General features: G+C 42.3%; 1 protein-coding gene across 1 annotated transcript in view; it reads right to left on the reverse strand.

Moving 5' to 3' along the window:
- STX12 (syntaxin 12) overlaps positions 1–16312 on the reverse strand; it is a 42828-nt gene that overhangs the window by 19202 nt on the left and 7314 nt on the right. Inside the window, exons 2-3 of the mRNA XM_004603501.2 lie at positions 5259–5328; positions 1660–1759 (exon numbers count right to left, since the gene is read on the reverse strand). Of these exons, the coding sequence (XP_004603558.1) occupies positions 1660–1759; positions 5259–5328 (170 nt within the window). The remainder of the gene's footprint in view (positions 1–1659; positions 1760–5258; positions 5329–16312) is intronic.

Genomic DNA, 16312 nt, shown 5'->3' on the forward strand with positions numbered 1-16312 from the left:
CTTTCATGAACGGTATATAAAGACAAAATGGAATCACTATAGCTAAGGTAGATTGAGAAGATTTTTTTCTTGGAAAAGATTTGAAGGGCTGAAGCGATAGCACAGCGGGTAGGGCATTCGCCTTGCCTGCGGCCGACCCAGATTTGATTCCAAGCATCCCACATGGTCCCCTGAGCACCACCAGGAGTGATTCCTGAGTGCAGAGCCAGGAGTAACCACTGAGCATCACTGGGTGTGACCCAAAGAAGGAAAAAAAAAAAAAAGAAAGATTTGAGATAGACTATATAAATGACAAAGAAGACTCAAACCACTCCGAGGTCCAATCTGACTTGGGGAGTGTGTAAGAAAAGACACGGCATACGGCCTTGCCCCCCCTTATGTAAGTAGGAGAAGGGCAGAGAAAGGAAGAAATAGAGTCAAGGTGGGGAAGAACAGACAGACAGGAAGCAGGGATCAAGAGGTTTAGTACATTGATGACTTGTAAAGGAGAGGTGTAGCTAAGTATCAAAACACAGAGCCAACACTGAAACCGAGGTTCAAGCTTCAATAACCAAAATTTTAAATGTGCTCGCCATGGTGGCAGGCTAAGAACTGAGGGGATGAGGGGGGAGGGCAACACCTGGGAACTTTATGGAGGAAAGAAGACTCTAGTGGTGGAAATGGTGCTTGAACATAGTATGCCTAAAACCCAACAATGAATAACATTGTATATCAGTGTTTTAATAAAATTTTAAAAGAAATAATTTTTTTAAAAAAATTGTTGTTGTTTTGGTTTTTGGATAACACCCGGAGGTGCCTAGGGGTTACTTCTGATTCTGCACTCAGGAGATAGTCTTGGTGGTGCTCAGGGAACCATATGGAATGCTGGGGTTCAAACCCTGGTCAGCCAAGTGCAAAGCAAATGAACTACTGTACTACCGCTCCGGCCCCTCCCCCAATTTTTTTTTTTAAGAGACATGGCATTTCAAGGAGCACTGCATAGCAGAAAAAAAATCGTATTTCTTAAAGGATTTAAAGGGCCACTACATAAAATAACTTGACATCATTTTTGTTTTGTTTTGGGACCACATCAAGTGAAGCTCAGGGATTACTCCTGATTATGCTCTCAAGAATTACTCCTGGTGGGGCCTAAGGGACTGTATGGGATCCCAGGATAACATGCAAGGCATGTACCCTACCTGCTGTACTACAAGATAAATCTTTTATTCCTGAGCATTTCTTCAAACTGATTTGTAATAAGACATAAAAGTGATTACAAAGTGTAAAAGAAAAATAACGTGAAATATATAGGTAATAAATATAAAACAAATGAAGACCAAGTATTCAAACATAAAGCTGCTAGACAAACTCTAGATATGCAAACATTGAGATTCTTCTTCAGGGAAAGTCAGCTTATTAACATATTAATAATGTTATTACTATAACAGCTGCAGCAACCACATATTGATTAACTACCAAATACAAGGCACTTTGCTCATGTGGCTCACACATTTTTTTCTGTCATAACAGTCACTTACCTCTACTTTCGATAAGGAAATTGAGGGGTTCAACGAAGGTCTATCTAACACCAAAGGCCAAAGTTATTTTGTTTCAGACACTGCCTTTCCATTAAAGGCAAGTCCTTTTTCTATTTAAAAACAAACTCATAAAAATACAAACCTGTTCTGAAGTAGATAAGGGAAGGGGCAAGGACCCTAATTCTTTCAGTAGTTCATTTGTATCCTTGGCAAGCTGATTTGTAGAATGCTGTAACTGTTGCCTAAAAGAGAAAAGATATGTTTTCAGGATAGTCTCATTTTTTGAGAGCTGTTAAAAGTTACTATCATTTTTGAGGACCAGGGAGATAGTACAGTGGATAGGGCAATTTCCTTGCACGCAGCCAATCTGGGTTCAATCCCTGGCACTCTATGGTTGCCAGAGCCCCACCAGGAGTAAGCCCTGAGCACTGCTGGGTGTAGCCCGAAAAGAAAAAAACAAAAAGAGTTACCATCATTTTATGATTTTTGTCTTCAATGCAAAGAATGAAAGAGTGGGGCTGGAGCAATAGCACAGCGGGTAGGGCGTTTGCCTTGCACACAGCCAACCCAGGTTCGATTCCCAGCATCCCATATGGTCCCCTAAGCACCGCCAGGAGTAATTCCTGAGTGCAAAGCCAACAGTAACCCCTGTGCATCGCCAAGTGTGACCCAAAAAGCAAAAAAAAAAAAAAAAAAAGAGCATCTCAAGAAATGTCTTCCTAGTTCTTAGGTGCCTGGTTTCACATGGAATTCCAGAAATACTTCCCTGTCAAACCCACATCAATGCATATTCGTATCAGTGAGTAGAAAAAAATTGGCCTCAAGAAGCGTACTGAAGGAAGACAGATCAGGAACTTAAACTTGAGGGAGGGAAAAAAAAAAGTATCAGCAGTCTCCTTAGAAATATAAAAGCAATTGTCACCCATACCTAAATCTAACAGTCTGAATATAATATCCTCTTTCACAAAGCTCTAACACCGAGTTGGCCCATGAGTTCTGCATGGATCCGCAGTTACTATCACAGCCCACTGAGGAGAGACAGGATCCAAATACTAATGCTGGGTGTGTATCAAACACACAACCTCTGCCGTAGGAAACCTCTGAATTGTACTTCCATGTTCTTTTTTTATTTTGTTTTGCTTTTTCTTTTTGGGTCACACCCAGCGATGCACAGGGGTTACTCTTGGCTCTGCACTCAGGAATTACTCCTGGCAATGCTCAGGGGACCATATGGGATGCTGGGAATCGAACCCAGGTAGGCCGCATGCAAGGCAAACGCCCTACCCGCTGTGCTATCGCTCCAGCCCCCGTGTACTTCCATGTTCTTATTTAGAGCTCCTACTTTGGGGCTGGAAAATACCTCCAAGCGCTCGAGTACTTGTTTTGCATGCAGGAAGCCTGGGTTCAACCTCCCCTAGCACAGTTGGTCTGATCCAAGAACAGAAAAAGAAAGAAAAAGTGCTACATTTTCTTTCTGTAAGTTTCATAATTTGCTTTTGACACTTTCCTGCAAAACAAAGAAGCCCTATGCTGGGCCAGAGAGATAGTACAGGGGGAGTAAGCACTCACTCGCCTTGCATGTGACTGACTCACTTGATCCCCAATACCAGAATGGCCCCCTGAGCACTTCTCAGAGGGTCTCCAACAACTCCTAGGTGTGGCCCAACTCCCTTCAGCATTCACCCACTGTGGAAAAAGATGAAAAGAAGCCCTATGCTATGTAAATATATATAAGAGGTAGAGAAGGAAGGAAATTAAAGAAAGAAGAGGCATTATGCACAGTGAGAAAGCAGAAATACTCCTTCTAGGATCCGGAGACAAGGGTCAGCAACAGAGTACAGGGCTGGTAAATGTGAGGTTCTGTATGTCCCCCGGGCACATACACAAAGTCCTCTTAGTCATGGTTTCTTCTACCCTTTGTCCATTTGCACAGTGGTTTTAAGGGGAAACAGAGAAACTACATTACTAATTTAACACCTGTCATTCTGAAAGAACTTCCAAGAGAGAAAATTCAGAAAAGAGTAAAGACCAGGAATGCAGCTGAGTGGGAGACTGTTTGCCTTGCAATGTGAGGCCCTGGGTTTGAGCCCTGGCTTCACAGTAAATGAGTCCAGCAGGAGTCTGAATATCCCAGATAGTAAGTATATATTGAGAACTTTACCCCATCTCCCTAAAAAATATTCAAAGTAATAAGCCTCACTCTACTCTATCTAGGACAGAAAACAAAAAATATTATGGAAGGTAAAGAATTTTAAAATTTGAACAACAGGGCATAGTGGGTAGAGCACTTGCCTTACATGTGGCCAACTTGAGTCTGAACCATGGCATCCCATACGGTCCCCCCAGGACTGCCAGGAGTGACTGCTAAGTGCAGAGACAGGAATAAGCTCTTGAGCACCACCAAAAACAAAACAAAAAAAAAATACAAAAGGAAATATAGAACTTCTAAAAGCAGAGATGGATTCAAGAAGGATGTGATAAAAAGCAGTATTAAATTTCTCCTGCCAGCCCATTTTCTCTCCCTTAAACCTCCATTGGGACAGTCTGCACAAATTTTTCTTTTTTTCTTTTCTTTTTGGGTCACACCTGGTGAGGCACAGGGGTTACTCCCAGTTCCTCATGCACTCAGGAATTACTCCTGGCAGTGCTTGGGGACCATATGGGATGCTGGTAATCGAACCTGGGTCTGCCGCGTGCAAGGCAAACACCTTACCCTCTGTGCTATTGCTCAAGGCCCACAATTTTTTTCTAATAACATATACACTTATAAATCCAACTAGAGTAGTTGAGTTCTGCAGGTTATTGGGGTCCTCTGCAAAAAGGAGGTCCATTTGGGTAGAATACAGTTTGTTTTTTATTAGTGAATCACTGTGACGTACAGTTACAGACTTACAACCTTTCATGCTTGCATTTCAGTCATAAAATGATCGAGTACCCATCCCTCGACCAGTACCCACTTTCCACCACCAATGGTCCCAGCATCCCTCCCAACACCCCCATCCCGTCCCCTCCACACCACCTCTGTGCCAGGGCATTCCCTTTTGCTCTCTCTCTCCTTTTGGGTGTTATGGTTTGCAATAGAGGTAGTAAGTGGCCATCATGTTCAGTGTATAGTCTTTCAGCCCGCATCTCTCATCCTGAGCGGGCCCTCCTAGCACCCTTTACTTGGTGGTCCCTTCTCTATCTGAGCTGCCTTTTCCCCCCAGCATGTAGGCTGGCTTCTAAGCTGTGAAGTAATCCTCCTGGTACTTATCTCTACTATAGAATACAGTTTGAAAATGAAGTTTCTTCTCCCCACTTCTGTAAACTGTTCTGCTAAACTGTTCAAGGTAAGAAAGAACCAGATTTCAAGGGCTTGGTGAGGCAGTGAGGATCACAACCTAGTCATGTTTTGTGGCCCTTCTTCTATACCCAGCTATTTCCTCATAGCCTCTCACTCTGACTTTGCAGACCTGAAGCCGAATGCTGCAAGGCAGCAGGGATGCGACATGTGTCCTCAAAGAACCCGCACAAAACCATACTTTGGGAGCTGGAGCGGTAGCACAGTGGGTAGGGCGTTTGCCTTGCACTCGGCCGACCCGGGTTCAATTCCCAGCATCCCATATGGTCCCCTGAGCACCGCCAGGAGTGGTTCCTGAGTGCAGAGCCAGGAGTAACCCCTGTGCATTGCCAGGTGTGACCCAAAAAGAAAAAAAAAAAAGCAAACAAAAAAAAACCATACTTCGTTCAGAAACTACTCACAGATTCTCCTGTAGCTTGCTTGAGTCCTGTTTAGTTCCTAGTTGGCTCATCAAATTCTTTATCTGAGCAGCTGGAGAAAGAGGAGAAAAAGACATAAATAAGTCTTCAAGAATAGACAGAAATAATACATTAATTATAAGCACTCCACTCCTCAAATCACTGGTCTCTGAGCAAACCCTGAATAAATATATGCAACTAATGGAAAGTGTGCTATGATCCAGACCGTGGCATATGCATTTCCTTCTGAGACTAGTTACAGAGACGCCTTTCTCCAATGGAGTATTTCACTAAGAGAGAGAAGGGTTTTATTCATCAACCCCGAATATTTCCAGATTTCCCACGGTACTGATTAAACTGTACACCACCTTTGGAAGGATCTTAGTATCAAATTCACAATACGACACATATACATTTTTCTATAGCAAAGATCTGTAGAAAGATAATAAGTATGCACTCTACTAATAACAAGTTATAATTGGTTTAACATCTCTAAGTGCCAGGTACACTACTTGGAGTTTGTATACATTATCTTATACTTTTCTTAACAGTCTGCAGTAGACACAACTTCATCTCTCAAGTAAGGAAATATATTTAGAGAAATACTTATATAAAGCTACACAATAAATATGGCAAAAGTCTTCAATCCAGGCACACCAGACTCAGTGCCAATGCTCTTTTCAACTATGTAGTTCAGATAACTTGCTCTACTCTCCTCTATGTATATTTCTCAGATGTTTGAATCTTGGTTGCTTTAGCTGCTAGGCATAAACTAAGAAAGTCAGAAGTCCAGAGGAATTGATTTTCTATCAATAAGGAGGAACAACTCCATTAACCCTGCCTGCCTGGGCATCTTTACCAGTCCCTCACTAGATTCTTCAACAGAAGAGTCCTTGATTTTCTCTGTATTTTTTTTTCCAGTTGGCAGTAGGATAAGAGGGACATCACTGTTCATCTATCATTCACCTGTAGAGAATGAAATTAAGTTCTATGACTTTTTAAAACTTGCTTCCTTTTTTTTTTTTTTTTAAGGGCATTTACTGTCTTCTACTATAAGTAGTTGGAGTAAAGGGGTTGGAACTATAGTACAGCAGGTAGGGCATTTGCCTTGCACACGCCTGACCCAGATTTAATCCCCAGAACCCCATATCCCTTGAGCACCGCCAGGAGTGATCCCTGAGTGCAGAGCTGGGAGTAAGTTCTGAGCACTGCTAGGTGTGGCCCCGAAACAAAAAGTAGTTCAAGTAGAAAAAACAGTAATAGATTACACAATAGTTATATGAGTCCTCCAATCAAAAGACAGTTTTTGGAGTCAGAGAGAGTACAACAGGTAAGACACTTGCCTTGCATGCAGTCAACCCGGGTATGTATCCTGATACTGCATATAGTTCTCCGAGCACTGCTGGGAGTGGTCCCTGAGCGCTAAATCATAAGCCCTGAGCACTATTAAGTGTGACCCCCAACCCCTCCAAAGTGAGGGGATAATTTTCTCTGAGTGAGGGTCTTTCCTATCATCTTAAGATTAATGATGAAATTTCACTTATGAAACACCACACTGCTAAATGATCTTTCATTCAAGGAGAAAAACTGCATATATTATATCATTCATGCATACTAAATATGCAGAGAATGCTTCCAGAGCTAATGAGAAAGAACATCACTTAATACGATTTTGAATTCTAAAAGTGGACTATCCCTTATGATAGGGTGCTTTTTATTTTTTTCCTAGAAATTGATAGTATTTTTATTTACAGCATGATTTACAAAGTTTCTTACAATAGGGTTTCATCTATACAATGTTCTCACCTCTCATCCCATGACTTTGTGATCCCTATCTCTCTACCAGTGACCCCAGGTTCCCTCCCATCCCCACTGTGACTTCTTGATACATGTTTCTTAAACTTTTTTTTAATTGATTCTGTGATTTATAATACTATGATTGACAGTTTTCTCTGCACGTAATTCCAACCCTGCACCCATCACCAGTGTACCAACCTTCCTCCCCCAAGGACCTTAACACTCCCCCTTTCAAAACTCTCCCTCCCAAACTCAGTTATGTGGATCAGTTCTCCTGCTGTGTTGCCTTTGGCCTGTTGGTGCTACCTTGCTGTGTATCTTTAGGTGATAGGGTGCTTCTTAAAAGTTGGAGGTCAGCCATAACCTTGATCATAATCCCAATTTGATCAAGTAAAAAAGGCAAACTAGAGGGCGAGAGAGATCGCTCAATGGGCTGAAGTGCATGTTTTGCATGCAGTAGGACCAGCCTCGATGCCTGGCTCAGTAAAGTTCCCTAAGAGCTGTCATGAATAACTCCTTAGCACTGAGCAGGGAGGAGCCCCCAGTACCTGGGGATGTGGTTAAAAAAAATAAAAAGGTAATCTAGAATTATTAAATACCAGTTATCTTTTTTTTTTTGCTGTCTTTGATTATCTTTATTATTTTTTTTTTGTTTTAAATTTTTATTAAATCACCATGTGGAAAGTTACAAAGTTCTCAGGTTTATATGTCAGTTATACAATATTCAAACACCCATCCCTTCACCAGTGCCCAAATTCCACCACCAGAAACCCCAGTTTACCCCCCGCCCCCACCCCCTACCCCCTACTGTATAACTAATGAATTTCACTTCATTTTTTCTTTACCTTGATTACATTCCATAATTCAACACAAAACTCACTATAGTTGACATAACTCTCTCTCTCTCTTTTTTTTCTCTTTTTCCTTTTCCATTTTTTTTTTTTTTAATTTTTCCCCCTCATCCCCCTTCCTGCGCCTCATAGTATGGTGTACTCCACGCCACTTGGCCAGCGTGGGGCTTTTGCTTAGCTCATAGTCCAGAGGTGGCTGTTACATTAAGAACCTTCAATATTTCAACAAAAACTTACTGTTATTATTTGGAGTTTCCCCCCCAAGTCTGACCTGTTCAAATGGAACCCTTTCACATTGATGACAATTATAAATGTTAAGTCGCGCGGACGCTGCCGCGTCCGCGCGGTTTTGGATTTCTGTATAAAGTCCTAATACCAGTTATCTTAAATAGACTTTAAATCTGGTAAGAAACAATAAGCACCCCTAATTGCAGGTGACTACTCAGAAGAAGTTGAAAGCTCCCTGCAATACTGTGGTTTAGAAGGAAAATGTATGTGATCATTCAGAGAACTAAAACATATTATTTCTGGTCTTCATTCATGGTTCCTGATCCCAACCCCCAGAAATTACCTAAAAGTAAAGAGTAACTAGAGTGCCAGTAAGCCTGGAGGTCGGCTATCAGGAGGCTCAACCTACGTGATGACACAGTTGGAACTTCCAGTCACAACCCATAACCACCCCAGAACTTCCAGGGAAGATAAGTAGGACAAAGACTCAATCAACTCTATAAACACTCAAAGTACAAGGTCCAGAGAGCTTCCAGGCTAGGCAGGCTTGTCCTATGCAGGTCTGTCCTCTGGCTCTTCCTAAGGTGTATCCTTTCATAAGTGAAAACAACAACCACCACACAGCAATATACTAATGAGAAAATTAATTTCTTGCTCTTATAACAAATCAATAAAAGCTGAAGAGAAGGTCAGGGAACCTCTGATTTGTAGTCACTTGGTCAGAAAACCACCAGGGCTTTCGAAGTAGGGATGGTCTCTGAAGTAGAGATGGGGAGGAGTTCTGAAGGACTGAGCCTTACTCAGTGGAACCTGCTGCTCTCTATGGGTAAATGGGAACAGAAAAGGGTTGAGCTGGAGATGTAGTACCAAAGGTAGTGTGCTTGCCTTGCACGTACCAAGGTAGGTTCGATCTCTGACACCCCACAGGAGTCCTGCCAGGAGTGATATCTGAGTGCAGAGCCAGGAGTAAGGCCCGGGCACAGCCAGATGTGGTCCAAATAAACAAATTAGGGGCTGGAGGGATAGTATAGCAAGTAGGGCATTTGCCTTGCATGGGGGCAAACTCAGGTGCAATCCTCAAGCATCCCACGCAGTCCCCCAATCACCACTAGGAATAATTTCCTGACTGCAGAGCCAGGAGTAACTCCTGAGAATCGCCAGGTGTGAACCAAAAGACAACTATTTTTTTTTTTAAAGGCAGGGGGAGGGGTGGATGTGGGGGAGGAGGAACTGGGGACACTGGTAGTGGAAAATGTGCGCTGGTGGAGGAATAGGTGTTCGATCATTGTATGGTTGAAGCTCAAACATGAAAGCTTTGTAACTGTATCTCTTGGTGATTCAATTAAAAATAAATAAATAAATAAAAGAAAAAGAAAAGAATACACAGGTTCAGGATTGAAGAGACAGTACAGGAGGTGACGCACTTGCCTTGCAAGCCACTGTGCAGACCGTCCCTGGTTGAAATCCCTGGCACCACTTATGATCTCAGCACAGGCAAGAGTAACAGAGCCAGGAATAGCTCCTGAGCACTACTGGGCTGGGGGTGTTTCTCAAAAACCACCCCTCCAAAAAAAAAAAAAAAGGATTTTAAACATATATTATATATTTAAATTTTGAAATATATACAGGTTTTAAACCTATATATGTATATATGTATGTGTATATACATATATATACATGCATATATATTTTATATATATATAGAGAGAGAGAGAGAGAGGGGCTCGGGGGCCAAAGACTTAGTTCCAGAGTAGAGTATGCAACTGACTAGCTTGTGCAAGGTCCTGAGTTCAATCCCTGGCACTGCACACATCCTACCTCTAACTAACATCATGGGTTGCCCCTGAGCACCACCACTTCTGCATATGGCTCCTATTTAGAAGACAAAAAACAAACCAAGCCCACTGGGTGTGGTCCCAAAACAAACAAAACAGAAGCCAGAGAGATAGTACAGGGTTAAGGTGCTTGCCTTGCATGCGTCCAATTCAGGTTTAACCCCAGGTTGAAACCCTGGGGTTATGACCCTTCAAATCTGCCAGGAAGTGATCCCTGAGCACAGAGCCAGGAGTAAGCCCCAAGCACTACTGGGTGTGGCCCAAAAAACAAAACAAAAATTTGTCTTTTGACAAAGTTTTCTTATTGTCTATTCTGTTGAGGGTTTTCTAATTTATTGGATCCATTAAAAAAATGTAAGCACTAAAATACAGTTGGTAAAACATTATATATGTAAACAATTTTTCCTCACTAACTTGTAGAATTTTCTTTTTATCTAAGTCAAATGGGATTGGGGATATCACTAAACCTGTCAACTGGCTAGCAACACATATAACTTATGAATGTAGGCCGACATTAGCAACTGCTCTGTTCCAGACACTATAAGGTACCTGATGTGATATAATAATAAAATATATAGGAGGGGGGGAACTGGAGTGATAGCTGAAAGGGCTGGAAAGCCTGGTTTGCTTGTAGGAGCCTAAGTTCAATTCTGCGCACCACATGATTCCTTGAGCATTGGGTGTGGTACTACCACCACTCCTCTACCCACCCCCATCAAAAAAAGAAAAAAAAACCACGAATATATTTGGTCTTTGTCCAGGTTGCTGGCACACTGCTCCTAAAAACCCTTGGAATTTCCTGAGTGATAGAAGTGTCTTTTGTTATTCATTAACCTCCTGTTTTGGTTTTTTTGGGGGGTGGAGGGTCGAGCAGTGGTGCTAGAAGAAGCCAGAGTTTGGCATTTGCTCTACAGCTAAGTCACCTTTCTGCCCAAAAGGTCCCTCTTGTTTCTTTCAGGAGGTCCATGCCCAGCAGACTTCTGATGCTCCTAGGTATACAGCATTGGAGATGTAGTTACAGAGCTTGAACCCAGGCCTCCCAGATACAGAGTGTTCAGGCCCCTGAGCTATTCCCCAAGTTCCAAGAGCCCTATTTCGGACACACTGAGACTAAGCTACTAAATTGCTGACTTAGAGAACATCATCTAGAGAAATTCCAGTTGAATGGGACTGGCCCCAAACGAGACCAAGAGATCAGAGGGTTGGAACTACTTTTTTGGGGAAGGGGGTGATGGAGGCAATGGGGCACTCCTGGTAGTGGTCAGGTGTAGGATTACATAGCTTCAGGTAATTTAGGTTTATTGGGTTACTCCCGTCACAGTGCTCCCATTCCTCTTGTTTATTTGTAGCTTCTTTCTTAGTGTTCTGTTGACTTGTAAATAATGTCTTTCTCTTCTTCTTGAGTCCTTTGCATAGTTTATTCAGAGCAAGTCCTTTTTGTATGGACAAAGAAAGACATTTAATTGGCTTTGAATATTATTAATTCCCGAGCATCTGCTTTCTTGATTGTAGCCTTGGTTGCCCTCAGTTCCTAGCCCTCTAAAAGGCAGGGTCCCAACGGGGGACGAGAGGGACCCAGGGCAAGCGGTAAGTTATGTGCTACCCTGGCATCGAGATGGGCCTGGCCAAAGTGCCTCATTCTTAACTATAAGTTAAGAGTCTGATCATGGACAAGTGCTGTCATGATCTTAAAGTAAGAGTAGGACCCTGCTAGGGATAGGAAAGACTAATCTGGCCTGAGCATTGTAGTCTGAGATTGAGATGACCCCAGGAGAGCAATTCTAAAAGTTTGGTGCATCTCTTGCTATGCCCATACAAAATGATTAATATTAAGAATGCTTATATGTTTGTTGGACAAGGAGAAGAGAAACACAACCATGGGATTTCATCATTGATGGGTCCTGCTGAAAGAGTATCTGTCCCAGAGAATAGGTGTTCTGCTATTGTTACTGAACCTTTTAAGCTTGAATTGTTACATTGTAGATTCCAGGCTCTGGCCCAGCCTTGTCTTTGGGATGTAGATTTCAGGTGCTGCCTAGTTTGTAATTGACAATGTAGATTTCATGTGGCAGCCCAGCCAGGTCTTTGGTATGTAAATCTGAGTGCTTTCAGCCCAAGGAAGGCTTCCTTTTTTTGGTTTTGTATCCGCTTTCCGGAGGTCTAGATTACTGGCCTGCAGATACAAGAGAATAATGTTGCCTCAATGTTCTTTCTGTAAGATCTTTTGGTGCCTTTGGTAACTGTCAATGTATTGCACCATGAGCAAAAAGGGGTTCCGAGAGAGAGACATGGGAAAGGAGCGACTAGAGAAAACAGCGGAGTAGATCCAGGGAGAGGCCGGAGCTGGGAGTGCAGGAGATGGAAGTTTAAAGATTGAATAAATAGTAACAAATCAGCAATCAGCTGGGTCCTCGTTTTTTCCTTGCCTTTCCTTGACCACCTGCCATCCTGTTCCAGTCCTCGGCGAGCCTTTAGTTTTCTACAGTCAGGGATCACTCATCACGTGTAAGGCAAGAGTCTCAACCCCTATACTGCCTTTTTCTAGCCATATACAATTGGAACTTTAGGGTAAAGGAATTGGGGGCCCACAAGACAGTGTCCAGGAGCTACCCACTGTCCAAGGCTCAGTGCTTGGGAGTCACCCCTGAGGTAGTTAGGGGACCATGCAATACTGGGGACTGAACTGGGCCTCCGGCACTTAGAGCACATGCTCTAACCCTTTGAACTATTTCTCCAGCCTCTAAGATTAGAATTTTCAACCCTAGCTCCGGATCTCTGTGGAGGGAAGCAGGGGAGGAGGAACTGGATTTGATGTATTTCTGGATTGGTGAACATAAATCCTAGGAGAATGTTATGCCCAGAGAGCACAGACCCCTGGAGCCTCTCCATAACCTGACCTAAACATCTCCCACGGCTGTTCCTGAATCTTATATCCTCTAGAACAACCAGCTACATAGTAACAAATGGTTCTCTGAGTTATGAGCTGCTCCAGCAAACTAAGCAAACCCAAAGAGAGTCATAGGAATGTCCAAATTACAATCCACTGGTAAGCAGCACAGGTGACAACCTGGATTGCAACTGGCATCTGGAGGAGAGGAAAAGGGCAGTTTTAGGGTCAGATTCAACCCTTCAGCTGTGGGATCAGGTACAAGTCTGAGTAGTGTCAGAATGAGTTAAATTGCAGGAAGCTCAGCTGGTGTCTAGAGTCTAAAATCTTTTGCTATATGGAAAACTCAGATCTCTGACACGAGAATTGTACTGTTAAGTTCTGATACTGACATCAACCAATATCAGTTCTGACCCTAGAGAAAACATTGGAGTACCTTTTTTTCTTTATATTGATAAGTATTATTTTACTTGACCCCAACAACCATTTTTATTTGGGAAGTATGGTGGTTGTTGAGGGCAACAGTCTGCAGTGCTCAGGACTATTCCTGGCTCTGTGTTTAGGAGTGACCCCTGGCACACTTGGGGACCATATGTGGTGCCAGGGATAAAACCAGGGCCTGACCCAGCAAAGCAAGAACCTTATCCCTATACTATTTCTCCAAACCTTTTAAAATAAGTGTTACTATTCCAATTCTACAGATGGGCATATTGAATCTCATCAGAATTATGCAACTTATTCATATACAGTATGCTGTTCTATGTCATAGGAAACAACTGCTCTCAAAAAGCTTACATTTTGGGACTGGGTAGAGAGTACAGCGGGTAGGACATCTGCCTTGCACATGGCTGATTCAGGTTTGATACCTGGTACCACATACGGTTCTCCGAGCCCCACCAGCAGTGATATCCCTAAGTAGAGAGGCAGGAGTAAGCCTTGAGCACCATTGGGTGTGGTCCAAAAACAAAGCAAAATAAATATTTTTTAATAGAATGGGAAACTACTGATTAATTTTGATCAGTACCACTGTTAATTCCAGTAGTTATATTCTTTGTGCCACACTATGTTCTCTCAGAAGGCAGACACTTACAGGAAATAGAATGTAGTAAGTCAGGCCTCCAGTTCCCAGTTTTTCTTCACTTTGCCCCACCCGGCTTATCTGGTACCTCCCTAGCTTAATCGCTGCCTGTTCCAGATAGACCAAAGTCCTTGATCTAACCTGCTCTCTATTCCACAACTCCCTCCCACTTTCACAACAGTTTCTAGTATACTGGAGTCCAGCAAAATACAAGCACTCAATAATTGTTAACTGCTTTAGTCTCCTTTTTATATCATCACATTTTCTTTAAGGCAGAAGATGTGCCAAGAATAATGGGATCTAAACTGTAAGCCAGATTTGGCCACTAATTAGATAAATGGTATGCAGCAAATTATTTCATTTGCTGTTTCATTCTTCAACTGTTTATAATATACAATTTTTAACATCCATATTCTGCTTACTGTCATAATACTATTTGTGGGTGGCTTTTATTTTTCTCATTAAATCTAATTATGTGAAGATTAAGTGTTCTCAAAGTACTCCCACGATTACACACTTCTAAAATTCACTAATAATGAGGATATTCTAGTCCAAGAATGATGCTGTGTAACCAACGAGTGTATCTACCAACCAGAGCTGGGCTTAGAAAGGCTCCCCAGGTAGGGCTGGAGCAATAGTATAGTGGGTAAGATGCTTGCCTTGCATGTGGTCAACCTGAGTTGAATCCCCAACACCATATATGGTCCCCCAAGTCCTCCAGGAGTGATCCCAGAGAGCAGAGCTGAGAGTAAGCCCTGAGCACTACTGGGTGTGGTCCAAAACACAAAACCAAAAAGTATGTTTTCTGTGGTATATAAATAGGTCTAAACTGACCATATCTGAAGGGCAGAGACAGCACTGTTTTTGTATCTGCATTGTTTTGTATCAGCACTGTTTTTGTATCTGCAACACTCACAAACACCTCTCCGAAAAATAGTTGGTTAATTATATGATGACAAACTTCGATCTCACAAAAAGGTCAAGGAAAAAGATTCCATCTTATTGACTGTCTTTATAAGCAGAACACTTTCCTGAAGAACTCTAGAGATGTCAAACTGTTATTAATACATCACAACATAGTCAATACTTTAGAGTACAATGAGAATTTTATAGAAAATATGAAGCAAATCGGGGCTGAAGCGATAGCACAGCGGGTAAGGCGTTTGCCTTGCATGCAGCCCACCCGGGTTCGAATTCCAGCATCCCATATAGTCCCCTGAGCACCGCCAGTAGTAATTCCTGAGTGAAAAGCCAGGAGTAACCCTGTGCATCGCCAGGTGTGACCCAAAAAGAAAAAAAAAAAAGAAAATATGAAGCAAATCAAGATCAACTGTTTTGCTGAGATTACCTGAATTTGAGTGGGATGCTGACATGGAAGAAAGAGGGTCTTCCTCAGGTAATTTTCTAGCTCAGAAATAGAAATCTATCCAAGCACATATCAACTTTTTCTAAATTTGTTTTGGTCACACCTGGCAATGTTCAGGGTTTACTTTCAGCTCTGTCCTCAGGTATCACTCCTGGAGGGTTTGGTGGCCCATATACGGCACTAAAGGTCTAATATGGGTGGTCTATGTGCAAGGCAAGTGCCCTATCTGCTATCTCTCCAACACCTAAATTATGAATAACAATTATATATTTTCTTAGGCCTGAAAGATGTTGCTCAGTGGCAGAATACATGTCTCAATTAACCCTCTTTATTTAGTATCTAAGAATTGTTGTTGTGGTGGCCAGAGGGATAGTACAGCAAGCAGGGCGTTTGCCTTGCATGTGGCTGACCCAGTTTCAACCCCTGGCATCCCATATGGCCCCCCAAGCATTGCCAGGATGCAGTGAATGCAGAGCCAGGAGTAACACCTGAGGGCCAGTGGGCGTCACCCCAAACTAAATAAATAAAAATTTTAATGTTTCTATTAAAAAAAGAGCATTGACTGAAGTAAGACTGCCTATCCATTTGAAGATCCACATTCTAGATTCACAATCTAGAACCAAGAGCTCCACTCTTCTATGCCTCAGTTTCCTCACCTAAAAAAACGAAATAACAAGAAAACCCTCATATGGGTTGCAAAGATGAAATGACATAATAAAAAAGCTAAATTTAGAAGACTGCCTGGCACGTAAAAGCACTCACTTATGGATAGCTATTACCAAACTGCAAGACTAAGAAAAATATACTCAGCAGTGATGAAATCAATTAAGTACATACTGAATGCCAAGTGCACATCCACTGCTGTGTCAGGCACTGGTATAATGTAAAATGCAAAGTATCTCTATGCCCACAAAGCTAACAGAAAGAGCTGGAGAGCAAGGTCAAGAGGTATAAGTTAATGAAATAATATGAAGTAAGTTACCAGTAAGTGTTAAGACTTTAAGAGGAAGCTTCA

Source organism: Sorex araneus, chromosome 5 (assembly GCF_027595985.1).
Source record: "Sorex araneus isolate mSorAra2 chromosome 5, mSorAra2.pri, whole genome shotgun sequence".
Classification (NCBI taxonomy): domain Eukaryota; kingdom Metazoa; phylum Chordata; class Mammalia; order Eulipotyphla; family Soricidae; genus Sorex; species Sorex araneus.